General features: G+C 48.1%; 1 protein-coding gene across 1 annotated transcript in view; it reads right to left on the bottom strand.

The window, feature by feature from the left end:
- Window positions 1-26,772, bottom strand: part of LOC144683582 (signal peptide, CUB and EGF-like domain-containing protein 3) — a 421,925-nt gene that overhangs the window by 93,075 nt on the left and 302,078 nt on the right. The window contains exon 8 of the mRNA XM_078546743.1: window positions 19,252-19,374. Coding sequence (XP_078402869.1) covers window positions 19,252-19,374 — 123 coding nt within the window. The remainder of the gene's footprint in view (window positions 1-19,251; window positions 19,375-26,772) is intronic.

Below are 26,772 nucleotides of genomic sequence, written 5' to 3' on the forward strand. Positions count from 1 at the left end.
GAAAGGGACAGAGTGAGAAAGGGACAGAGTGAGAAAGGGACAGAGCCAGAAAGGGACAGAGTGAGAAAGGGACAGAGTGAGAAAGGGACAGAGTTAGAAAGGGACAGAGTGAGAAAGGGACAGAGTGAGAAAGGGACAGAGCCAGAAAGGGACAGAACGAGAAAGGGACAGAGCCAAATAGGGACAGAGTTAGAAAGGGACAGGGCTGGTAAGGGGCAGAGTGAGACAGGGATATAGCTGGAAAGTGACAAAATCAAAAAGAGACAAGATCAGAAAGGGACAAATTCAGAAAAGGACAGAGTCAGAAAGGGTCAGGGTGACAAAGGGAGAGGGTCAGAAAGGGTCAGGGTGACAAAGGGAGAGGGTCAGAAAGGGTCAGGGTCAGAAAGGGACAAGCCAGAAAGGGAGAGAGTCAGAAAAAGACAGGGTCAGGAAGGGGCAGAGTGAGAAAGAGGCAGAGTTAAAAAGGGACAGAGCCGGAAAGGGACAGAGCCGGAATGGGACAGGATCAGAAAAGGACAGAATCAGGAAGGGACAGAGTCAGAATGGGGCAGAGTTAGAAAAGGAAAGAGTTAGAAAGGGACAGAGCTGGAAAGGGACAGAATCAGGAAGGGATAGAGTCAGAAAGGGGCAGATTGGGAAAGGGAGAGATCCAGAAAGGGAGAAATCCGGAAAGGGACAGAGTCGGAAAGGGGCAGAGCTAGAAAGTAGAGAGTCAGATAGGGGTTGATTCAGAAAGGGGTAGAGTGAGAAATGGACAGAGTGAAAGAAGGATCAGGACAGAAAGGAACAGGTTCAGGAAGGGACTGGGTCAGAAAGGGACAGAGGCAAAGAATGATCGGGTCTGAAAGGGACAGAGTCAAAAAGGGATAGGGCCGGAAAGGGACAGAGCGAGAAAGGGACAGAGCGAGAAATGGACAAAGTGAGAAATGGACAGAGCCAGAGAGGGACAGGGTCAGACAGGGAGAGACCCAAAGAACGATCGGGCCAGAAAGGAACAGAGCGAGAAAGGGAGATAGTCAGAAAGGGACAGGGCCGGAAAGGGACAGAGCAGAAAAGTACAGAGTCAGATAGGGGTTGATTTAGAAAGGGGTAGAGTCAGAAATGGACAGAGTCACAAAGGAACAGAGTCAAAATGGGACAGAGTTAGAAAAGGAAAGAGTTAGAAAGGGACAGAGTGAGAAAGGGACAGAGCCAGAGTGAGACAGAGTGAAAGAAGGATCAGTACAGAAAAGGGCAGAGTGAGAAAGGGAAAGAGTGAGAAAGGGACAGGATCGGAACAGGACTGAGTCAGAAATGGACAGCGTCAGAAAGAGACAGATGCAAAGAACGATTGGGCCTGAAAGGGACAGTGTCAAAAAGGGACAGCGCCAGAAAAGGTTAGAGCCAGAAACGGACAGAGTGGAAAAGGGATTGGGTGAGAACTGGACAGAACCAGAAATGGATAAGGTCAGAGAGGCACAGGGTCAGAAAGGGTCCGGGTCAGAAAGGGACAGAATGAGAAAGGGAAAGATCCGGGGAGGGAGAGATCTGGGAAGGGACAGAGCCGGAAAGGGACAGAGCCGGGAAGGGACAGAGCCGGGAAGGGACAGAGCCGGGAAGGGACAGAGCCGGGAAGGGACAGAGCCGGGAAGGGACAGAGCCGGGAAGAGACGGAGCCGGAAAGGGACGGAGCCGGGAAGGGACGGAGCCGGGAAGGGACGGAGCCGGGAAGGGACGGATCCGGGAAGGAACGGAGCCGAGAAGGGACGGAGCCGAGAAGGGACGGAGCCGGGAAGGGACGGAGCCGGGAAGGGACGGATCCGGAAAGGGACGGAGCCGGGAAGGGACGGATCTGGAAAGGGACGGAGCCAGGAAGGGACAGAGCCGGGAAGGGACGGATCCGGAAAGGGATGGAGCCGAGAAGGGACGGATCCGAGAAGGGACGGATCTGGAAAGGGACGGATCCGGAAAGGGTCGGAGCCAGGAAGGGACAGAGCCGGGAAGGGACGGATCCGGAAAGGGACGGATCCGGAAAGGGACGGATCCGGAAAGGGACGGAGCCGAGAAGGGACGGATCCGGAAAGGGACGGATTCGGAAAGGGACGGAGCCGAGAAGGGACAGAGCCGGGAAGGGACAGAGCCGGGAAGGGACGGATCCGGAAAGGGACGGATCCGGAAAGGGACGGAGCCGAGAAGGGACAGAGCCAAGAAGGGATGGAGCCGAGAAGGGACGGAGCCAAGAAGGGACGGAGCCGGGCAAGGACAGAACCAGAAAGTGACAGTGAGAAAGGGACAGTCAGAAATGGATAAGGTCAGAAATGGACAGGGTCAGGGAGGAACAGAGTCAGAAAGGGAGAGAGCTGGAAAGGGAGAGAGCCGGAAAGGGGCAGATTCGGAAAGGGACAGAGCCGGAAAGGGACAGAGCCGGAAAGGGACAGAGCCGGAAAGGGGTTGATTCAGGAAGTGGTAGAGTTAGAAATGGACAGAGTCACAAAGGAACAGAGTCAAAATGGGACAGAGTTAGAAAAGGAAAGAGTTAGAAAGGGACAGGGTCAGGAAGGGACAGGATCGGAACAGGACAGAGTCAGAAATGGACAGCGTCAGAAAGAGACAGACATAAAGAATGATCGGGCCTGAAAGGGACAGTGTCAAAAAGGGACAGCGCCAGAAAAGGATAGAGTCAAAAAGGGACAGAGCGAGAAATGGACGGAGCCAGAGAGGGACAGGGTCAGAAAGGGACAGAGCCAAAGGACGATCGAGCCAGAATGGGACAGAACGAGACAAGGAGATAGTCAGAAAGGGTCAGGGGCAGAAAGACAGACTCACAAAGGAACAGAGTCAAAATGGGACAGAGTTAGTAAAGGACAAAGTCAGAAAGGGACAGATCCAGGAAGGGGCAGAATGAGAAAGGGACAGAGCTGGAGAGAGACAGGGACAGAAAGGGACAGAGTCAAAGAACGAAAATGGGCAGAAAACTACAGAGTCAGAAAGTGACAAGGACAGAAAGGGACAGGGTCACAAAGGGACAATGTGAGAAAGGGACAGAGTCAGAAAGGGACAGGGTCAAAAGACGGTTAGGCCAGAAAGGGACAGAACGAGAAAGGGAGATAGTCAGAAAGGGCCAGGGGCAGAAAGGGACAGAGCAGAAAAGTACAGAGTCAGAAAGGGGTCAATTCAGAAAGGGACAGAGTCAGCAAGGGACTGAATCAGAAAGACAGACTCACAAAGGAAGAGAGTCAAAATGGGACAGAGTTAGGAAAGGAAAGAGTCAGAAAGAACATAAGAACTAACACCCGGAGTAGGCAATTCAGCCCCTCGAGCCTGCCCCGCCATTCAACATGATCATGGCTGATCTCATTTCGGCCTCAACTCCAATTTCCCGCCCTCTCACCATAACCTTTCAACCCATTACTAATTAAAAATCTGTCTGTGTCCTCCTTAAATTTATTTAGTGTCCCGGCATCCACTGCACTCTGAGGTAGTGAATTCCACAGATTCACGACCCTTTGAGAAAAGTAACTCCTCCTTATCTCTGATTTAAATCTACCACCCCTTAGCCTAAAACTATGGCCTCTCGTTCTAGAATGCCCCACAGGGGAAACATCTGCTCCACGTCTACTTTGTCTATCCCCTTTAGCATCTTATGTACCTCAATTAGATCTCCTCTCATCCTTCTAAACTCTAGTGAGCATAGGCCTAAACTGCTCAATCTCTCCTCATAAGACAAGCCCCGCATCTCTGGAATCAATCTAGTGAACCTCCTCTGAACCGCCTCCAATGCAACTACATCCTTCCTCAAGTAAGGGGACCAGAACTGTGCACAGTACTCCAGGTGCGGTCTCACCAATGCCTTGTACAGTTGCAACAACACTTCCCTATTTTTATACTCTATTCCTTTAGCAATAAATGCCAAAATTCCATTTGCCTTCCTTATTACCTGCTGGAACAGGGTCAGAAAGGGACAGAGTGAAAGTAGAATCGGGGCAGAAAGGGACAGAGTCAGAAAGGGACAGTCAGAAAATGCAAGGGTCTGAAAGCGACAGACCCAGAAAAGGATAGGTTCAAAAAGGGTCAGGGTCAGAATGGACAGAGTCGCAAAGGGAGAGTGACAGTACGGGACAGGGTCGGAAAGGGACTGGGTCAGAAAGAGACAGAGGGCTGAATTTTCCCAGAATTGCACTCAGTGCGGTAGCGGGTGGGTAAAATGGAGTCCTACCCGCCGATGAATATGGCAGGTTTTCACACCGTATCTCCCCGAGCCCACCTCATTATATATTCACTCCCGCGAAACACAGCATTTCCATGGCAAGTGGGCTCTATTTCGCCCGCCATCGCCCCGCCGTTGCATCACGCTGACTGCCATCGCGCTCATCGCCACCAGCTCACCACCGCTGCCTGGGAGACATGGCCAGCAAAGGCAAAAAGACTGCAGCCCCCGCTTCAACGACGGGTCCCTCGAGCGACTGCTGGATGCTGTGGAGGCCCGCCGGGATGTGCTCCATCCCCACTCTGGCCACAGGATGGGCAGCAAAGTCACCAACCTGGCTTGAGAGGTGGTGGCAGTGGTGGTCAGCGCAAATGCCCTGCAGAAGAGGACAGCCACCCAGTGCCGCAAGAGGATAAATGATCTCCTCCGTTCCACCAGGGTAAGTCACTCTTTTCATCACTCCCAACTCACACACTCAAACCCATCACACATCCACAGGGATCTCACTCACTGCCAGTGCAAGGGATATCACCATTCCCTCTTTCACACACACCATCATTATCCTCAGCCTGTCCATGGGAGCACTCACCACCCACACAGGCCAGACATACTTATCATCTGGCTCGGCAGGCATCCTGATACACTCTCCCCATCTCTATCCATGCAGGACAAACTGGCTCACAAGAGGAGGGAAAGGTCATAGACAGGTGGAGGGATGCTGGAGATCAGAGTTCTGATAGAATTTGAAAACAGAGCCATCCAGCTGGCTGGTGATAACCGGGACCAGTCCTGTGCTGACGGTGAGGTCAGCGCTGCTCTACCAAGTGAGGATCCAGCAGTGTAACATCCATCAGACAACCATGCTGTGAGTGATGTGTCCTCTTTCACAGGCCACTGCCATGCACTAATTATCTCCCCTTGCTTTCACAGGCACATCTGGGAAGCAGCAGACGGAGTCCATGACCCAGAGCATGCTCCGAAGAAACCTCGGAAGAGGGAGTTGAAGGCACCCTCCCTGAAGTTCCATCACAGCGCTCACCCACACCCTCCACCAGCGCAGAGACACACACCTCAGTGAGACCTAGCTTTAGAGTAGCCTCGGGACCACAATCTGGTGAGCACATCGCACTTTCTGATCCACAGCAGGCGGAGGCAGGGACTTCCCAGGTCCCCGGCACTTGGAGGACTGCTGGAGGCCAGAACATTGCTGAGTCTGAGTTAGATGGTGAGCTTCTGGAGTCACAGTTGCTAGAGCTGAAAAGGCAAGCTCGGGAACATCTGGAAGGGATGTCCACTGCACTCCTCAAGTTGCAAGGCACGGTGGAGGAGTCTGTCCACCTTCAGGCTAAGGTGATAGCATCGGCATTACAACACACTGAGGTCAACACTGGTAGGATGGTGGCTGCCATTGAGACCTTGGTCCAGGTCATCACTCCTGCACTGCTGCAGGGCTTAACTCCATCGCTGATGCCATAGTTGGCCTCCAACAGTGTGTACGTGAGAAGGGTGTGGGGTAGACTCTCCAGCTACCCCTTCCGCTCATGGAGTGAGGCAGGGGCCCTTGGGCACCCATAGGGAGGAGGATCAGCAGGAGCACACTCCGGGGCCAACCACCCAGGTGACTCTGGGAGTGACCGGCCCATCTAACTCCCCCTCTTCCTGTGACCTCCGCAGATCCAGCTTCACAGGCTGAGGAGGGTGCCACTGCCACACAGCAGGACCCCAAAAGCAGGCCGGGGCCCTCCAAGTCTCGGCCCTCCAGAGGATGCCCGTCAAGATCATCACAGATAGGGGGTCACAGTCAGTAGGCTGCCTCCACCTCTGCTGTGGATGTCCGGGGAGCACCAAGACATAGCGGCAGGGTTAGGGCAGTTAAGGAGGCTATTTGGGCCTCCACTGCATTTCCATGACAGCATTCTCTCAGAGGGTATTGGCGCTGCCATAAGCCAGACTGGAGTCAAATATTCAAAACTGCGATTTGAGGATCTATGGGGACACCTCACTGCATGTCGTCATCATCCTCCACAAATCTGGCAGCTATGAGGGCCTCCAGAGTGCGTCTGCCTTGTCTAGCCGGTGCGAAAGCCTCACCCCGTCGTTGTTACCACTGAGGGCCCCCTCATCCTCATTCCCATCAGTGCCCTCCTCATTGGAGGAGACATGTAGCTCCTCCATCTCCTCCTCAGTCAGCTCCTCTCCCCAGAGCAGCGCCAGGTTGTAAAGGGCACAGCAGACGACAATGATGCATGACACCCTCTGCGGACTGTATTGCAGGGCTTGACCAGACCCGGTCTAGGCACCGGAATCGCATCTTCAGCATCTCGATGGTCTGCTCCACCAAGTTGTGAACTGCTGCATGAGCCTCATTATAACATCGCTCTGCTGCAGTCTGATGCTGCTGCACGGGTGTCATCAGCCACGGCCTCTGCCGGTAGCCCTTGTCCCTGAGGAGCCAACCCTGCAGCCTCTGTGGACCCTGGAAGACTGCCGGGATCTGCGAGTGACTCCGAATGTAAGTGTCTTGCACAATCCCTGGAAACCGTTTGCATGCCTGCAGGATGCGTTTCTGGTGGTCGCATATCAGCTGCACGTTCAGTGAGTGGAAGCCCTTGCGGTTGATAAAATCCACTGAGTGTAGTGATGGACACCTGAGCACCACATGAGTGCAGTCAATCACACCCTGCACCTGTGGGAATCCCGAGATCAGGGTGAATCCAATGGCCCTTGTATCCTGGCTGTCCCGCTCCTGGGCGAAATGCACAAAGTTGTGTGCCATGGAGATGGCATCCATGACCTCATGGACGCATTTGTGGGTGGCGGATTGTGAAATCCCACAGAGGTCACCTGTGGAGTCCTGAAAAGAGCCACTGGTATAGAAATTGAGTGGATGCCCTCCATATCCCCTTGGCGCCAAGCCCTGCAGTAAGTGGCAGATGTGAGCCACCAGGTCCCTGGACATGTGCAGTCGTCAGCGACACTGGTTCTCAGTCATCTGCAGGAATGGCAGGCGGTGTCTATAGACCCTGGGTGTACTAGGTGCCGACCAGCCACTGTCACTCCTGGGCAGTGTGTGCGGGAGCTCCTGCTGCCCCTTCTTCATAAGGTTGCTGCTCCTGCCTTTGCACAGCCAGGAGCCTCAGTCACTCTCTCCCCCATCTTCTATGGTCTCTGTAGGCCATCAGGCATACAGCTAGGTCACCAGGATCCATGATCCTGACGTGGTCCTCCTGCAGCACGAAAGAGAGAGACGTGGTTAATGGGTGTATTTAGCACCTTTCCTGGCCCTGTGTGACTGCCCCGTAATGTTTCCTGGAGAGTGCTGGCCACCCCTCAGAGGGCCAGAGGTGAGTGCGCTGCATAGCTGCCCTGTCAACCTGCGACAAGTGCACGTTGCCTGTGTGCTGTTGTGAAACATGTCGGTGTGCTTTCCCACCGTCATGGACAGATAATATGGCGGGGTTCCAAGAGCCTGGCGGGATGGCCTTTTAATTAAATGCTATTGTATTACAATTAGCTCCCCGCTGACCGATGACGGGAAACATGGCCCCGTCGTCAGTGGGCTGAGCGGAAGATCGCGACCTGCCTTCACGCCGTCGTGAAGTGGGTCCCGCCATATTTTCCGCACACGCCACCTATCAGGCCCACCGCCAACGGGCTCGGAAAATTCCGCCCAGAATCAGAGAGGGACACGGTCAGAATGGGATAGGGTCAGAAAGGGACATGGTCAAAGAAGGATCCAGCTAGAAAGGTGGACAGCCAGAATGGGACAGATCCAGAAAGGGACATGGTCAGGAATGGACAGAGTCAGAAAGGGACAAAGTAAAAACTGGACAAAGTCAAAAATAGACAGAGTCAGAAATGGGCAGAGCTGGAATGGGACAGCGTCAGAAAGGGACAAGGTCAGAAAGGGACTGAGTTGTAAAAGGACAGATCCAGAAAGGGTAGAGTCAGAAAGACTAGAGTCAGAAAGGGAGAGATTCAGAAAGGGACAGAGCTAGAATGAGATAGAGCCAGAGAGGGACAGTGTCAGAAAGGGACAGAGCTAGAATGAGATAGAGCCAGAGAGGGACAGTGTCAGAAAGGGACAGGGTCAGAAAGGGACAGTGGCAGAAATGGGCAGAGCCGGAAAGGAACAGCGTCAGAAAGGGTCAAGGTCAGAAAGGGAGAAGGTCGGAAATGGAAAAGATCGGAAAGGGACAAGGTCGGAAAGGGACAAGGTTGGAAAGGGACAAGGTCGGAAAGGGACAAGGTCGGAAAGGAGCAGAGCCAGAATGGGACAGAGGCAGAAATGGAACAGAGGCAGAAGTGGACAGGGTCAGAAAGGAACAGGGTCAGAAAGGGACAAGGTCGGAAATGGGCAGAGCTGGAAAGGGACAGAGGCAGAGAGGAACAGAGTCAGAATGGGACAGATTAAATGAAGGATCAGGGCAGAAAAAGACAGATTGATGAAAGGACAGAGCCAGAAAGGGTCAGAGTCAGAAAAGGGTTGAGTTACAAAGGGGTAAAGTCAGTCAGAGGTAGAGTGAGAAAGGGACAGAACCAGAAAGGGACAGAGCTGGAAATGGACAGAAATTGAAAGGGACAGCATCAGAAAGGGGTAGACACAGGAAGAGACAGAGTCACAATGGGACAAAGTCAAAAATGGACAGAGTCAGACATGAGCAGAGTCAGGCATGGGCAGGGACAAAAAAGGGACAGGGTGAGAAAGGGACAGAGTAAGAAAGGGACAGAGTAAGAAAGGGGCAGAGTAAGAAAGGGACAGGGTAAGAAAGGGACAGAGTAAGAAAGGGGCAGGGTAAGAAAGGGACAGGGTAAGAAAGGGGCAGAGCAGGAATGAGACAGAGTCGGAGAGCGACAGGATGAGAAAGGGACAGAACCAGAAAGGGACAGGGTCGGAATGGGACAGGGTCGGAAAGGGACAGGGTCGGAATGGGACAGGGTCGGAATGGGACAGGGTCGGAATGGGACAGGGTCGGAAAGGGACAGGGTCGGAAAGGGACAGGGTCGGAAAGGGACAGGGTCGGAATGGGACAGGGTCGGAATGGGACAGGGTCGGAAAGGGACAGGGTCGGAAAGGGACAGGGTCGGAATGCGACAGGGTCGGAAGGGGATAAGGTCAGAAAGGGACAGAGTGAGAAAGGGACAGAGTCAGAGAAGGGTTGAATTACAAAGGGGTAAAGTCAGTCAGAGGTAGAGTGAGAAAGGGTCAGAGCCTGAAAGGCACAGGGCCAGAAAGGAACCGGGTCAGACAGGGACACAACCAGAAAGGGAAAGAGTCAGAAAGGGACAGGGTCAGAAAGGGACAGAGTCAGAAAGGGACAGAGTCAGAAAGGGACAGAGTCAGAAAGGGACTAGGTCAAGAAAGGGACAGAGCCGGAAAGGGTCAGAGTCAGAAAGGGACTAGGTCAAAAAGGCACAGAGCCGGAAAGGGACATGGTCGGAAAGGGACAAGGTCGGAAAGGGACAAGGTCGGAAAGGGACAAGGTCGGAAAGGACCGGAGCTGGAAAGGGACTGAGCCGGAAATGGACAGAGCCAGAATGGGACAGAGGCAGAAATAGATAGGGTCAGAAATGGACAGGGTCAGAAAGGGACAAGGTCACAAATGGGCAGAGCCGGAAAGGGACAGAGGCAGAGAGGAACAGAGTCAGAATGGGACAGATTAAATGATGGGTCGGGGCAGAAAAAGACAGATTGTTGAAAGGACAGAGCCAGAAAGGGTCAGAGTCAGAAAAAGGATGAGTTACAAAGGGATAAAGTCAGTCAGAGGTAGAGTGAGAAAGGGACAGAGCCAGAAAGGGACAGAGCTGGAAATGGACAGAAATTGAAAGGGACAGCATCAGAAAGGGGTAGACACAGGAAGCGACAGAGTCACAATGGGACAAAGTCAAAAATGGACAGAGTCAGACATGAGCAGAGTCAGGCATGGGCAGGGACAAAAAAGGGACAGGGTGAGAAAGGGACAGAGTAAGAAAGGGACAGGGTCAGAAAGGGACAGGGTAAGAAAGGGACAGGGTCAGAAAGGGACAGAGTAAGAAAGGGACAGGGTGAGAAAAGGACAGAGTAAGAAAGGGACAGGGTCAGAAAGGGACAGGGTAAGAAAGGGACAGGGTAAGAAAGGGACAGGGTCAGAAAGGGACAGGGTAAGAAAGGGACAGGGTAAGAAAGGGACAGGGTAAGAAAGTGAGAGGGCAAGAAAGGGGCAGAGCCGGAATGCGACAGAGTCGAAGAGCGACAGGGTGAGAAAGGGACAGAGCCAGAAAGGGACAAGGTCAGGAGCGGGCACTGCCGGAAGGGACAGAGCCGGAAAGGGACAGAGCCGGAAAGGGACAGAGCTGGAAAGGGACAGAGCTGGAAAGGGACAGAGCCACAAAGGGACAGGGCCGGAAAGGGACAGAGCCGGATAGGTACAGGGTCAGAAAGGGCCGGGGTCAGAAAGGGATAGGGTCAGAAAAGGACAGGGTCAGGAAGGCGCAGAGCCAGAAAGGGACAGATCAGGAAAGAACAGGCTCAGAAAGGGACATAGCGTGAAAGGGACAGGGTCAGAAAAGGACAGATTCACAAAGGGACAAAGTCAAAAATGGACTGAGTCGGACATGGGCAGAGTTGGACATGGGCAGAGTCGGACATGGACAGAGTCGGAGATGGGCAGATTCGGACTTGGGCAGATTCGGACATGGGCAGATTCGGACATGGGCAGATTCGGACATGGGCAGATTCGGACATGGGCAGATTCGGACATGGGCAGATTCGGACATGGGCAGATTCGGACATGGGCAGATTCAGACATGGGCAGATTCAGACATAGGCAGAGACAAAAAAGGGACAGGGTAAGAGAGGGTCAAGGTCAGAAAGGGACAGGGTCAAAAAGGGACAGTGTCAAAAAGGGACAGGGTCAGAAAGGGACAGGGTCAAAAAGGGGCAGGGTCAAAAAGGGGCAGGGTCAAAAAGGGGCAGGGTCAAAAAGGGGCAGGGTCAAAAAGGGGCAGGGTCAGAAAGGGACAGGGTCAGAAAGGGAGAGAGTCAGAAAGGGAGAGAGTCGGAAAGGGACAGGGTCAAAAAGGGACAGGGTCAAAAAGGGACAGGGTCAGAAAGGGAGAGAGTCGGAAAGGGAGAGAGTCGGAAAGGGAGAGAGTCGGAAAGGGAGAGAGTCGGAAAGGGAGAGGGTCAGAATGGGACAGGGTCAAAAAAGGTCAGGGTCAGAAAGGGACAGGGTCAAAAAGGGACAGAGCCAGAAAGGGAGAGAGTCGGAAAGGGACAGGGTCAGAATGGGACAGGGTCAAAAAGGGACAGGGTCAGAAAGGGACAGGGTCAAAAAGGGACAGAGCCAGAAAGGGAGAGAGTCGGAAAGGGACAGGGTCAGAATGGGACAGGGTGAGGAATGAACAGAGTCAGAATGGGACAGATTAAATGATGGGTTGGAGCCAGAAAGGGACAGAGTCAAAAATGGAGAGAGTTGGACATGGGCAGTGACAAAAAGGGTCAGGGTCAGAAAGGGACAGGGTCAGAAAGGGAGAGAGTCAGAAAGGGAGAGAGTTGGAAAGGGACAGGGTCAGAATGGGACAGGGTCAAAAAGGGTCAGGGTCAGAAAGGGACAGAGTCAAAAAGGGACAGAGCCAGAAAGGGAGAGAGTCGGAAAGGGACAGGGTCAGAATGGGACAGGGTGAGGAATGAACAGAGTCAGAATGGGACAGATTAAATGATGGGTTGGAGCCAGAAAGGGACAGAGTCAAAAATGGAGAGAGTTGGACATGGGCAGTGACAAAAAGGGACAGGGTCAGAAATGGACAGGATCAGAAAGGGACAGAGTAAGACAGGGACAGAGCTGGAAAGGGACAGAGTCGGCAAGGGACAGAGTCGGAATGGGACAGAGCCGGAATGGGACAGAGCCGGAATGGGACAGGGTCAGAAAGGGACAGGGTCAGAGAAGGGTTGAGTTACAAAGGGGCAGAGTCAGTCAGAGGTAGAGTGAGAAAGGGTCAGAGCCTGAAAGGCACAGGGCCAGAAAGGAACCGGGTCAGACAGGGACACAGCCAGAAAGGGAAAGAGTCAGAAAGGGACAGAGTCAGAAAGGGCCAGACACAGGAAGAGACAGAGTCACAGAGGGACAAAGTCACAAAGCTACAAAGTAAAAAATGGGCAGAGTCAGAAATAGGAGGAGTCAGAAAGGGACAGAGTCAGAAAGGGACAGAGCCAGAAATGGACAGAAGCAGAAATAGATAGGGTCAGAAAGGGACAGGGTCAGAAAGGGACAGGGTCAGAAAGGGACAAGGTCAGAAAGGGACAGGGTCAGAAAGGGACAGGGTCAGAAAGGGACAGGGTCAGAAAAGGACAGGGTCAGAAAAGGACAGGGTCAGAAAGGGACAGTGGAAGAATGGGGCAGAGACAGAAAAGGACAGAGACAGAAAGGGACAGAGCTGGAACGGGAGAGGGTCAGAAAGGGACAGGAGCGGGAAAGTGACAGAGCTGGAAAGGGACAGATCGGAAAAGGACAGGCTTGGAAAGGGACATAGCGTGAAAGGGAGAGAGTCAGAGAGGAACAGAGTCAGAATGGGACAGGGTCAGAAAGGGACTGAGTAAATGAAGGATCGGGGCAGAAAAGGACAGATTGATGAAAAGACAGAGCCAGAAAATGACAGAGTCAGAAAAGGGATGAGTTACAAAGGGGTAAAATCAGGCAGAGGTAGAGTGAGAAAGGGTCAGAGCCAGAAAGGGTCAGAGCCAGAAAGGGACAGGGTCAGGACGGGACAGAGGTGGAAATGGACAGAGTCAGAAAGGGACAGAGCCAGAAAGGGACAGAGCCAGAAAGGGACAGGGTCAGGAAGGGACAGAGCTGGAAAGGGACAGATTGGAAAAGGACAGGCTCGGAAAGGGACGTTGCCTGAAAGGGATAGAGTCGGAAAGGGACAGGGTCAGAAATGGACAGAGGAAGAAAGGGACAGAGTCAAAAAGGGACAGGGTCAGAAAGGGACAGGATCAGAAAAGGGACAGAGTCAGAAAGGGACAGGGTCAGAAAGGGACAGGGTCAGAAAAGGGACAGAGTCAGAAAGTGAGAGTGTCTAAAAGGGCCAGAGCCAGAAAGGGATAGAGGCAGAGATGGACAGAGGCAGAAAGGGACAGAGCCTGAAAGGGCCAGAGTCAGAGGGGGACAGAGTCACAAATGGGTAGAGTTAGTAAGGGATAAAGTGAAAGGGACAGGGTCAGAAAGGGACAGAACCGGAAAGGGACAGTGCCCGGAAGGCACAGAGCCAGAAAGGGATAGATTGGAAAAGTACAGACTCGGAAAGGGGCATAGCGTTAAAGGGACAGAACCGGAAAGGGACAGAGGCGGAAAGGGACAGAACCGGAAAGGGACAGAGGCGGAAAGGGACAGAGGCGGAAAATGACAGAGGCGGAAAGGGATCGGGTCAGAAAGGGACAGAGGCAGAAAGGGATTGAATCAGAATGCTTGTTAGGTCTAACTGATTAATCAATTTCTCCATTCCTAAATATCTGTATGCTTTAAATGTGTTTTTCATAATTGTATCGCAGTCACGTTCTTTAATCAGTCTCCTCAGTGGAGCTACAAAACATTTAAAGAGGCAGCACCAAATCCAGGCTGCACTCACCCCTAACAGTTATCTGTCATGCTCCTGATTTCTTATTTCTGTGACTAACAAAAACATAGTTCTAAATCATTAAACGCATCATGGGCGTGACTCACTGATAATCGCTGGCCACCCTTCACTGACATTGGCTTCACCCCAAAAGCCTTTAGCCAGAGGGTTACTGAAATATGTATACGTGACTGTAAACCTGTAGAGATTACAGCAGCACATGTTTGATTAGCACCATGATGTGACTGCATGGCGATAAGATTACCTGTTACTGTAAAAATACTCTCTGCAGGCCAAGTAGCTGACCCCCTGGAACAAAACCAGATTTGTTTCTGTGCCAAGGAATGTCACAAGTTTAGTCAGCAATAAAATTTCCAGAGTCAGATATGAGCTGTCAGAACTTAACCCTGCACTCCCACCTGAGACCTTTTTGTTTTGCTTTGTGCCTTCTCCAAAAACCTCTTTCTATGGCTCGGTAAGCTACCCAAAATCTTCTGTCCATCTTGCTACTGATTCCTTTACTGATTGGTCTGTCTGTCTTCTAAATCCTTTGTCCCTTGGTCCATCCCTATCCTAAATCCGCTTTGCATTACTTCATCTCTCACCTAAATCATCCACCCTTCAGTGCATCTCTCTCTTGAATCTCAACCCTTCAGTCTAACCCTTTCATAAATCCTCTACCCCCAAGTCCATCTCCCTTTAAATCCTCTCTCCCCCATGAAATATATTGGAAAATTTTCTTATGTTAAGGGTCTATACAACTTCAAGTGGTGAAGATACGTATGTCTCTTTTTCATTAAACTCAATCCTTACGATTTGCCTTCTGTTACATTTTTTTTTGTACAAAATGCACTTCATTTATATTGTCTCCCCCAAGCTATTGCCCATGTGCGAAAATGTTCCACCTAATTTGTCATTCTAACTCCAACCTACATCCCCGATGCTTGAAAGCTTTTCCAGTGCAAACAATCTCTGTATCAACTCCATTGTACCAAGAGCTGTATTGCTGCTTATATCATTAAGCAAATATCCACTAACCTAGGAAGGGATCAGAACTTGTAAAATGCAGGAAAGCAGAGATTGGAAGTTTTTTTTAAAAAGTGGCCTGGTTGAACAGTAGATTTATTAATTTTACTCTACGATACTCTTTAAAGTTGCGGGTGGTGGGGGGGGGGGGGGGGGGGTACTTTGTAACATCAATCAATGTAATTTATTTGCAGACGTTGTTTGTGACCAGAGCACTCACAACCCACGTGTAACAAAGTTCACTGCTGACTTGCTTAGAACTACAGGGCCATGTGGCTTCTCAACTAATATCACTTCACATGATCTGAGAGCAAGTGTGGATATGGAGGCTCAGGGAAAGAGCGGCATCGTCAGCTTACCTAGGCCTTGCCTCTGTGACATAAGGTTATGCTGGGAATCCTCATATTCTGTAAATAGATGCTGCAAGTATTTTGAGAGTGCTCGTGAAACGCTGCAGAAGGGACCTCTCTCACTGTTCAAATCCGCATATCACTAATAACTTAGAGTCATCCATTCACAGATAGATCTCGGACTGTGGGCTGAATTATGCAAGGGGCCATGGCCCCTGCACCTCCCAACTAAAGATTTAACAGGGGAGCCCACCCAATTGGCCGTTAATAGACTGGAGGGCAGTGTGGCCGCCCCTCAGGCACAGGGAGACCCGCCACACACAGCTGCCAGCCAATCAGGGGCAGCAGTTCTCAAGTACCAGCAGTGCCACCATGGCCACTGCCGGTACTGCACCCGGGGCTTGGGGGAGCATTCAGCAATTGGGATGGGGGAGGGGGGCGGGGTCAGTGTGGGGGCTGGGATTTAAAATGGGGGATGGGAACATGGCAGGGGAGGGGGGGTTGCACATGGTTATATCATGAGGGGGCCCTCTGATGGACCCAGTGGGCCAGTTAAGGAGGGACACTCCTTTTGCCTATCATCCAGCCCGAGCAGGGAAGCCTGCCAGGCTGACTTGGCTTGGGCCTCTTCTGCCGCCAGCTAAATTCCAGTGGTGGTAGGATGAGGCCCTTAAGTGGACCTCATTTGGCCTACTGGTGGGAGGGCTGCCTGGCACCAACCCCACTGCTGCTAAAATTGCGGTAGGAGCAGGGGCAGGTGGAGCCACCTGCTGGATGTGCCCCTCCGCCACCTGCTTTCAAACCCACCTGCCTGGGAGTGTTAAATCCAGCCCTGTGTCTCTCCAGAATTAAGTACATTTGAATTTTAAAGTCAAATTAAAACATCCATGTTCGTTATATATTTAATCATGATGATTTATTACATCCTGATTTTTAAAGAAATAAATCATTCTGTTTGGAGGACACACACCTGAAATGCCTGCCTTTTTCCGAGGGCAGACATTGTCAGGCCTACCATGAGCTTCTAACATTTTCTTTTTCGTTTCAGATTTCCAGCATTTGCAGCTTCTTTGCTTTTCACTCGTTACTGTATTTTTAAGTTCTTCATTTATCAGAAGGTGAGGTGACTGAGTAGGTTAACACACTGGGCTTTCAGCTTTGGGACCCTGCTCCAGCTTCAGCCCATGCTGATGGTGTGAACAGCTCTTCCCCTCTACAGGCTGGAAGGATCCTATTAGATGAGCTGGGTCCATGTCCATCCAGCTTCCAATGTGTGGGAGTCCACAGAATAACGGAGCACCCAATTTGGCAATCTCAGATCCGCAATTTAGCAAACAATTAATTCTTGAACAAAAACAGAATTACCTGGAAAAACTCAGCAGGTCTGGCAGCATCGGCGGAGAAGAAAAGAGTTGACATTTCGAGTCATTCTTGAATGCATTTTATGATTGATGGAAATTGTTGAGCAGAAAGTAGTGCGAAGATGGATGTTATCAATTTAATATTTTGGGAATAATGTGATATTTTGTAAAGAAGTGTGTGTGTGTGTGTGTGTGTGTGTGTCCATGATTAATTAAACTGGGCGAATGTTAGTAAATAGATGAAATGTAAAGGTACTAGATGCATGCATTTGTAATGAAAGGCTCTGGTGAAGTGGATTTACAAGTAAATAGGTTGGGTTTTAAAACTTGCATTATGAGATCAGTAAGGGGCTTGCCTTTTCAGCTGTTAAATTTCAAAGGAGAGTTTAGAAGTGACAAGGGACTTTTACAACTTACGAATGTTTCATAAGTAAACAAGGGAAGGTTATTAAATTTTACATGACCCAAAAGTGGAGGGAGTAGGAAAACATGAAAATTTTTTTTTTTTGGAAAAGTTGAGTTAAAAAAGGTGATTGAGAACAATGGAATCTAAGATGAAAGGGATAAAGATATTTAAGGAAAGATGTTTAGTTGAGTTAGGGTGGCTGTGTGGAAGAGATGTCCTGAGACCAGCTCTGTGCTGAGAAAAAGTATGAAATCTGAAAGCGCCATGCAGTGAGACCAGAGAAATCTTTGACTCTGAAAAAAGTTTGTTTTCTGAACTTTCTTGGATTTCCACAACAGAGTGGAAGAGGGTGAGAAGTCATGTGGTATACCTTTTACTAAAGCGACAGCATCTTTGCCTTGGGTAATATTACTGGATTTTATGGTTAAAAATCTATAAGGGAGCTGTTGCCAAGTAGTTTACTTGTGTGTTCTGACCAAGTGGATTTTTTGGGGGGATGTTTTGTAAGACTTTTAACTGTGTAACTTTAATCTTGTGTGCTTAAGATTTTTTCTCTTCTTGTTAATAAACATTCTAATTTTAATATCCTAAAAGTGTTACTTGGATTCTATGCTTCTGGGATCAGAAGTTTTCCCGTCATTTTCAAAATACAAAAGGAAGGTTTTGATCAGTAAGACATGTTTCCCTCTGGGATTTGGCTTATTCAGCGAATAACATCAGCTGTGGTTGTAACAATAGACAATTCTCAACCGATAGGGAGGAGGACGGCTCTGAGGATCAATCACCTCAGCAGGTTCTTATTCCTCCTTCGGACTGGGTGGATGGGGGGTTAGGGAAGGGCTGAGGCCAGTCTGTTATTCTTGCCACGGCTTCTGCATACTGCAGTGTGATTCTTTGTAAAAAGGTGAAGGGAAAAAATCAGAAAATAGCTTACTGAAACCAGCTCCTTGATGTTCAATGGCATTACCATCACTGAATCCCCCACTATCAACATCTTGGGGGTTACTAATGACCAGAAACTGAACTAGACCAGCCATATAAATACTGTGGCTACAGGAGCAGGTCAGAGGCTAGGAATTGTGTGACGAGTAACTCGCCTCCTGACTCCCCAAAGCCTGTCCATCATCTACAAGGCACAAGTCAGGAATGGGATAGAATACTCCCTGCTTGCCTGAATGAGTGCAGCTCCCACAATACTCAAGAAGCTGGACACCATCCAGGACAACGCATCCCACTTGATTGGCGCCACATCCACAAACATTCACTCCCTCCACCACCGACGCACAGTAGCAGCAGTGTGTACCATCAACAAGATGCACTGCAGGAATTCACCAAGGCTCCTTAGACAGCACCTTCCAAACCCATGACCACTACCATCTAGAAGGACATAGGCAGCAGGTAGATGTGAGCACCAGCACCTGGAGGTTCCCCTCCAAGTAACTCACCATCCTGACTTGGAAATATATCGCTGTTCCTTCGCTGTCACTGGGTCACAATCCTGGAACTCCCTTGCTGACAGCATTATGGATGTACCTACACCACATGGACTGCAGCGATTCAAGAAGGCAGCTCACCACCACCTTCTCAAGGGCAATTAGGGATGGGCAATAAATGCTGGTCCAGCCAGCGAAGCCCACATACCTTGAATGAATAAAATAACAGATAGTAAAGGAATTCAGTGGAAATAGGAGATTGACTAAGGGCTATAGTAATGACTGTAGGTTCTGTTGTTTCTATAGAAAGATGTGATATCGGTGTTCAAAATGATTTTGTGGCTTTTCCAGTTCAGGATCTCAAACTCTAAATATACTCATCCTCTTTGTATTTGCAGCTCAGGGTCGCACGGCTGCAGTACCATGTTCAACCATCAGAGGACCCTAGTGATCCATGGAAACATTTGATCTCTCTCCAGTGACAGGAAAGTGTTTCAGCATTCCACAGTTAACTTAGTTTCTGCAGATCCAAGTGACTTTGATCTCTTGGATTGCGCCGATCCAGACCTTCAGAGAAACTCTGGACTTTGGACCAAATGAATTTTCATCGCTTGAGAAATGTAATTTTTGTATTGTAGAACTGACATCCAGACTAAAAATTGTTTCACAACTTAGTAACTTTCATAAATGGAAGCAGAGATCATGGGCATTGCAAATATCCCTGGACAGACTTGTTTCATGACATGGATATCACATCCAACAAGAATAATCATCCGAACTGGGTGACACAAGGTGCTCAGCTTGAGGAACTAAACTAAAAATAGTGAATAAAGGTGAGATTCCAGTGGTTGCACTAAAAACTTCAAAAAAAAAACTGGGCATGTTGACTCACCTTGACAAGTTCTTTCATTAGTAAGTAGCTTGTAGCCCTTCTTGCAGCTGCACTCAAAGCTTCCAATGGTGTTCCTGCAGACATGGTCACAGCCACCATTGTGCAGACGACATTCATCAATATCTGCATGGGAGAAAGGGGCAAACAGCGAGAGAGACAGAGAGAGATAGAGAGCAAGGGAGTGAGGGGGCATAGAGAAAGAGGGACATAGAGCGAGTTGGCGAGAGAGACATAGAGGGAATGAGAGAGGCACAGAGACAGTGAGCAAGGCATAGGAGAGAGAGGCAGAGGTTTTTATATACGAAAGGGAAAGAGAGAGAGAGCGTGAATGAGAGAGAGTAAGCGTGAGAAAGAGAGCAAGATAGAGGAACGTAGAGTTAGAGCGTGAGAGAGGCAACAAGAGAGAGAGAAAGACATAAAGAGAGGTATATAAAAAGAGAGAAATGAAAAGCAGACAATTTCACAGTGTTAGTACCAACTTCATGGCAATCCAGTGAACAGTCACACATTCAAAATATGGATATCACCAAAGAGACATGGTGCCTGTTCTTGCCCTGATAATGATCTCACTCCTTGGAAGAGGATACAAGAAAAACTTGCTGTTTGAAAAGCAACTCTCCTCTCATGTCTAGCCTCTCCTTTTCTTCTCCTAATCTTGCTTATTTTACTTCATGTTATTGATACAACTGTGGGCACAATTCCTCAGAAATTTCACCTTTAGTTTTTAAATACAACATTCATTACATCTTCCTCTGATTTTCACTCTACTGTAATCAGGGCAGACTGTGCCATTTATTAGCCCAAATCATTCTTCCTAGGACTTTTCAAATCAATTTGGTTTTAAACCCCCACTCGTGGGTTGTTTATCCTCTACTTGCAAGTATATTCAATGTTCTCTCCCATTCTTTGGAGCTTTGATGGTCTCTTGTGTAATGGGCTTTGGCCTAATTCCTTGGGTTCCTCAATAAAAAAAAATACAGTAAAATTCCCCCAAGTTATTCCTTCCTCAATCATTTGTTAGAACACACTTTTTCCTTCTGGTGACAATTTCACAATATTGCAAAGTTTTCTAGCTTGAATATTGTAACACAATGTTAGTTCTGAGTCAAAAACACACAACGTTGGTTTTGTGTGTTTGATTGCAGTTAGAGAATTGACAGGTCTGTAATCCAGTAGATCTAAGGCACAGGTTATAGCTTTTAAACCTCCAGATCCAGCTACTCATATCCTTGGATGGAGTTACAAAAATTGATTGAGCAAAGAGCCATTTATGTAAGGATATAACGGAAAGGTTTCCTCAAGTTGCTACATGAGCTCAAAGTTCCTGCACCAGCCGCTTTAAATTACAGCTCATGGCTGCGCAAAAGCAAATATTAAAGCAGGGGGGCTGGGGTGGGGGCTGTTCACTGAGATAAGTTACGAAAAATAATTAGAGGTAACGTTGGTCATATAATTTTTCTTTGGTGTTGACTTCGAGTCTGGGGAGAAGCTTGCCAAGGATCGCTACACCTGGCAGAACCAAATAAAAACGTTACAGCCTCCTTCGGAAGGAAGTGCATGTCAGAGGCAGAGAGAAAACACGAGGAGATGAAATCCCAAGCCAGCAACTTGTCCAAAACTCAATCGACTGCGGTACCCTGTCCTATTTGCATCAGAACTCTCCGGCCGCAACTCGCCTGTCGGAACCCTCCTAAACACGCCGGGTGATGAACATGGTCAACTCCGCCTTGAAGGATGAGCAACATCTTCAATATGGCAGGAAGGTTCCCTGTATATGCCACGGAAGGTATAAGCCACAAAAAGGGCCGCTCTAGTTAGAAAGCATTAATGTGCAGAAATCCAGTTGAAAATTAGGGGTATGATCAATGTTCCATCTACTTGGAGTGTGCGGATGATTTATTTAAGTGCGCAGCTGGCTTGTGCTGTAATTTAACGCAGCTTGTGTAGGAGCTTCTGGTTGCTGCATGGCCACACAGCTGTACATCTTTGAAGAAATACTGGTACAGACCATCAGGCCAACGCAGGGCACAGTCTATATGAAGAGATCAGAAGGGTGCGTGAGAACAGGAATGTTATGCTAATGAGAGACTTCAATTAGCCAATTATAAACTGGGAAAATCCAACTGGTCAGATTCCATGTTGGTAAATATTAATTGCCTGTTAACTCAGTGAGGAGGGTAAAGCACAAGTGGCAGTGCTCACCTTGACCTGATCATCATAAATTATGTGCTACAACAGTAAGAGGCCCCTGTCAGAAAAGAGATGCAAATATTAAAAGATTACATAGAATTTACAACCAGTCTATGCCATTGACTACGCTCCACACAAGCCCCCTCCCACCTTATTGCATTATACCTCATTGACATATCCTTTTATTGTTTCCTCCCTCATGCACTTAGTTAGTCTCCCCTTACAGGCATCGCCTCAACTTTACCACATGTTAACAAGCTCTACATGCTAATTATTCCCTGGGTAAAGAAGTTTTCCTGAATTCCTTATTAGATTTATTCGTGACTCTCTTATATTTACAGCCCCCACCATTGGACTCCCCTGCAAGTGTAAACATCTTCCCTTTCTCTAAAATTTTGATGAGGTTCAATAAGGTAAAGACCTCATTTATGTCACCTCTTATCCCTCTCTTTCCTTGAGAGAGGGACCCAGCCAGTTCAATCTTTCCTAATAGCTGAATTCTCAGTTCTGGTATCATCCTTATAGAGTATAATTTTTGCACTTTCCCCAGTGCTTCTTTAACCTTTTTTGTAATCTTCCTCTCTCTTCAGGCGCCATGCTCTAAGAGGACGTTAGTGATCATGGACCTCCGTGTTAACCTTGATTGTAATATGGAGACAGATTGATGCAAACAGACATCAACATGAGAATAAGAACAAGATAGAAAATGTTCTGAATGATTACTTTCTCCAAGTATTCACAAGGGAAGACTGTAACAACATGTCCTCCCTCAAAGAAAGAGTGCGAAGGCATCAGATTTTGATACAAATGAGATTGAATTATTAGACAAGTTGGAAAGGAATAAAAATAAAAATAAAAAAATAACTCCCTGGGGTTAAATGGTCCTTATCCTGGAGTGTTGGAAGGGACCAGTGAGGAGATTTGCGAAGCACTGGTAGTCATTCTGAGGAAGCCAATGGACATTAAGAAAATACCGTCAGGGTCAGTGAAGGGAAGGAGAGACAGTGACCAATGTGTTTGTATCTAATAGGTTCTGTTGATGGATGTTAAATACCCAGCAGTTGAAGGGAATAAGCTGAACAGGTGTTGGGTATTGAATAGTTAATTATGCTCACGTGTATATAAAGAAGAGTCAGCCAGCACTGGGTGCCTGGGGTCAGAGTGGAGAACTAAGCTCTGTAACAAGCAATAAATAGTCTCTAGCAAAGCATCCTAGTCTCAATGTCTTCTTCACAACCAGGCTTGGGAATTCTACTGACAAATACCCTCCATTACAGGGCAGTAATCAATGGCCCCCATTACAGGGCAGTAATCAATGGCCCCTATTACAGGACAGTAACCAATAGCCCCTGTTACTGGGCAGTAATCAATGGCCCCTATTACAGGGCAGTAACCAATAGCCCCCATTACAGGGCAGTAACCAATAGCCCCTGTTACAGGGCAGTAATCAATGGCTCCTATTACAGGGCAGTAACCAACAGCCCCTATTATAAGGCAGTAACCAATAGCCTTTTTACAGGGCAGTACTCAATGGGCCCTGTTACAGGACAGTAACCAACAGCCCTTTAAAAGGGCAGTAATCAATAGCCCTATTACAGGACAGTAATCAATGGCCCCTGTTACAGAGAAGTAACCAATAGCCCCTATTACTGGACAGTAATCAATGACCCCTGTTACAGGGCAGTAATCAACATTCATCTTATTCAAACGTATGGAAAGATCTGACTTTTTACTTGTGACAGAGCCAAACACATCTGGCTACATCCTGCTTTGAAAGATTTCATAGACCTGAACCTTTTTAAAAATTCTTCTGCAGGACAGCTCCCCATTAATAAGTGTAATATTCAGGTGGTAATGAAGAGAGATGTGGAACAGTTAATAATCCAGTGGATTTTAAGAAGGAATATTCACTTCTGCACAGCAGTGAGTCGTATGAAACGGGCAGTCACTGGGTGATTCATGTATTTGTTAATGACTGAGCTACTTGCTTTGAAACACCCTAAAGACTGGACTTATTGGCAGTTTGTATTTCACTGGATGATGGATAATGAGCTGCACGAGGGGACTGGATAATCCGAGTTTCACACAGCTTTTAATATGGCAGCTATTTCCCTTTGGACATATACAGAAGACAGATTTACAACTATTAAAAACTGCATCTAGAAACTGTCCACCTGCAATGCTGTATTTTAATCATATTTCAACAGTGATAGTTTATAGATTTTTTATAATTGATGACCATTTTCCTTGCACCTTCCTGTTTGTTTAATCTGTACCCCAAACCATATTCAAACTGGCCAAATTACTATTGACTCATACATGGCATCTTTCTTTAAATGCTTCCAATTCCACCTAGACAATAAACATATTGTACACGGTCAGGCAGCACAATACAGCTCATCATAGATTAACATCACAAGGATGGAGGTATGAGTAGGTGCATTTGATAGAGGTCAGCTTAATAATACAAGTAAGACCTAGAAGCTTTCCCAGGTCTAGTGACACATGGGCCAGACAAAGCACATGCTTATGTCTATTTCCATGGTTAATCTTTCCTGGAATAGGTCACCAGTCTGTTGCCAGAGGCTTTAACTTGAGGCGTACCACTCCACATCAAGCATGGCCAACCTGGAGACTCTCCCACCCTTACCACCTGTCATACACATTTTGGAAGGATTTACAGGTTGACAATCAACCTGTTAGGCCACGTTATGAACACGCCTTCCAGGGCCATCAAGTCCTGGAGTGAGACTTAAACCCAGACTTCTGGCTCAGAGGTAGGGACACCACCAATGCGCCACAAGACCTCCACATTTACAACTGAGAGCCAGGCTGAATATAGAAAAATCAGAGGGGAAGTGAAAAAAATAACAAAAGAAGCAAAGAGAGTATGAGAAGACACTGGCAGCTAAGATAAAGGCGAATCTAAAAGTCTTTTTTAGGCATATAAAAAACAAAAGGGAGAGTGGAGATGGCTGGGGACCAAAAAGGGGATTTATGCATGGAGGCAGAGGGCATGGCTAAGGTACTAAACAAATACTTTATATCTGTCTTTCCCAAAGAAGAGGAGCTGTTAAAGCCAAAGCAAAAGAGGAGGTAGTTGAGACACTAAATGGGTAACGAATTGCTGAAGTGGAGGGTATTAGAAAGACTGGCTGAACTTAAAAAGTTAAGAAATCAACAGAACTGGATGAGATACATCCGAGAATACTGAGGGTAATAAGGGAAGAAATTAAGGCGGCATTGGCCATAATCTCCCAATCCACCTTGGTCACAGGGGTGGTGCCAGGGGACTAGAGAATTGCAAATGTTACATTTTTGTTGAAAAAAGGTGTAAAAATAAGCCCAGCAACTAAAGACCAATCAGTTTAAACATGGTGCTGGGAAAGCTTTTAGAAATTATAAAACTAACAGTCACTTGGATAAATATGGATTAGTTAAGGAAAGCCAGCATGGGTTTGTTAAAGACAAATCATGTTTCACTAACTTAAATTAATTTTTTGATGAGGTAATGGAGAGAGTTTATTAGGGTAATGTAGCTGACATGATTTATATGGACTTCCAAAAGATCTTTGATAAAGTGTGATATAACAGGCTTGTCAGTAAAGTTAAAACCCATGAAATAAAAGAGAAGGTGGCAGCAGGGATACAAAGGTTACTGAGTGACAGGAAACAGAGAATAGTTGTTTTTCAGACTGAAGGTTCCCCAGGGGTCGATATTTTGGACTGCTGCTTTCCTAGATCTATATTAATGACCCAGGCTTGGGTGGGCAGTGCACAATTTCAAAATTTACAGGCAACACAGCACTTGAAGTATTGTGAACCTTGAAGAGAGTCATGATAGACTTCAAGAGTGGTCAGGCAGGTGGCAGATGAAATTTAATGCAGAGAGGAGTGAAGTGATGCATTTTGCTAAGAATGAAGAGGTGCAATATAAAATAAAGGATACAATTCTAAAAGGGGTGCCAGAGCAAAGGGACCTTGGGGTATATATGCATAAGTCACTGAAGGTGGCAGGGCAGATTGAGAAAGTGGCATAGGGGATCCTGGGCTTTATAAATAGAGGCATCAAGTACAAAATCTTTTATAACACTCTGATTTGGCCTCCACTGGAGCATTGCCTCCAATTCTGGGCACCACACTATAGGAAGTATGTGTAGGCATTAGGGGTGGTGCAGAAACAATTTGCGAGGATAGTTCAAGGGATGAGGGACTTCAGTTATGTGGACACATGGGAAATACTGGAATTGTTCTCCTTAGAAAAGAGAATACTGAGATGAGGTTTGATAGAGTTCAAAACCATGAGGGGTCTAGACAGAGTAGATAGGAAAAAGCTGTTCCCATTGGCCAAGAGTCAAGAATAAGAGGACATTGACGTAAGGTGATTGTCAAAAGAGCCAAAGGCAATGTGAGAAAAAACCTTTTTACGCAGCGAGTGGTTAGGGTCTGGAATGCACTGCCTGAGAGTGTGGTGGAGGCAGATTCAATCGTGGCTTTCAAAAGGGAATTGGATCATTGTCTGAAGGGAAACATTTGCAGGGCTACAGGGAAAAAGTGAGTTAGTAGGAACAGCTGTGTTGCTCTTGCAGAGAGCTGACATGGACAGGAAAGGATGAATGGTCTCCTTCTGTGCTGCAGCCATTCTGTGGTTCTACGACAAAATGTCAACATTAAAATGCAGAATGAGTGTGAGCTGCTGACGTAGTGAGTAGGCAGGCCATGCTTTCAACTCTGCAACTTTGAGTATAACCTTGACTGGGTGGGCAAACTGCAATACTCAAAGTTGATGTTGGCAACCTTGACATTTATGCAAGAAGTTAAGTGTGAGCTTGGCTCAGTGGAGGCACCTCTGTCCTAGGATTGAAAGTAGGGTGGCCATTCAGTTTTATGCCAGATCAGCTGTTTTTTTAGCCCGTCTGTTCACTGTCCACCGCCTTAACGTCCAGTGTTTTTATTTTGGGGTCACTAACACTGCAAACTGTCATTGTGAGATTATCCCTCTGCCTGACACTGAACATTCTGCTGCACTGAAGCACCGGCAGGGCCCTGAGCTCACTCATTCCCCGTTGTGTTGTATACTCATTACCTCACTACTATCTAGTTGCAGGCTACACACAGGCTTGTGATTGGGAGGCCCATGATGTCACCATCCCTGTCCGCGGTGCAAAGACGATGATGTTTTTCCCCTGTGCCGCATTGCTGCTGGTCTGGTGTCTGGTATTCTTGGCCTAGGGTAGTGGCCACCCTCACTGGAAGTTAGGGGCTTATGACTCACTCCAGGGCTGAAGCTCAATTTCTAGGCTAACATCTCAGAGCATTATCAAGGATTGT

Source organism: Cetorhinus maximus, chromosome 8 (assembly GCF_964194155.1).
Source record: "Cetorhinus maximus chromosome 8, sCetMax3.hap1.1, whole genome shotgun sequence".
NCBI lineage: Eukaryota > Metazoa > Chordata > Chondrichthyes > Lamniformes > Cetorhinidae > Cetorhinus > Cetorhinus maximus.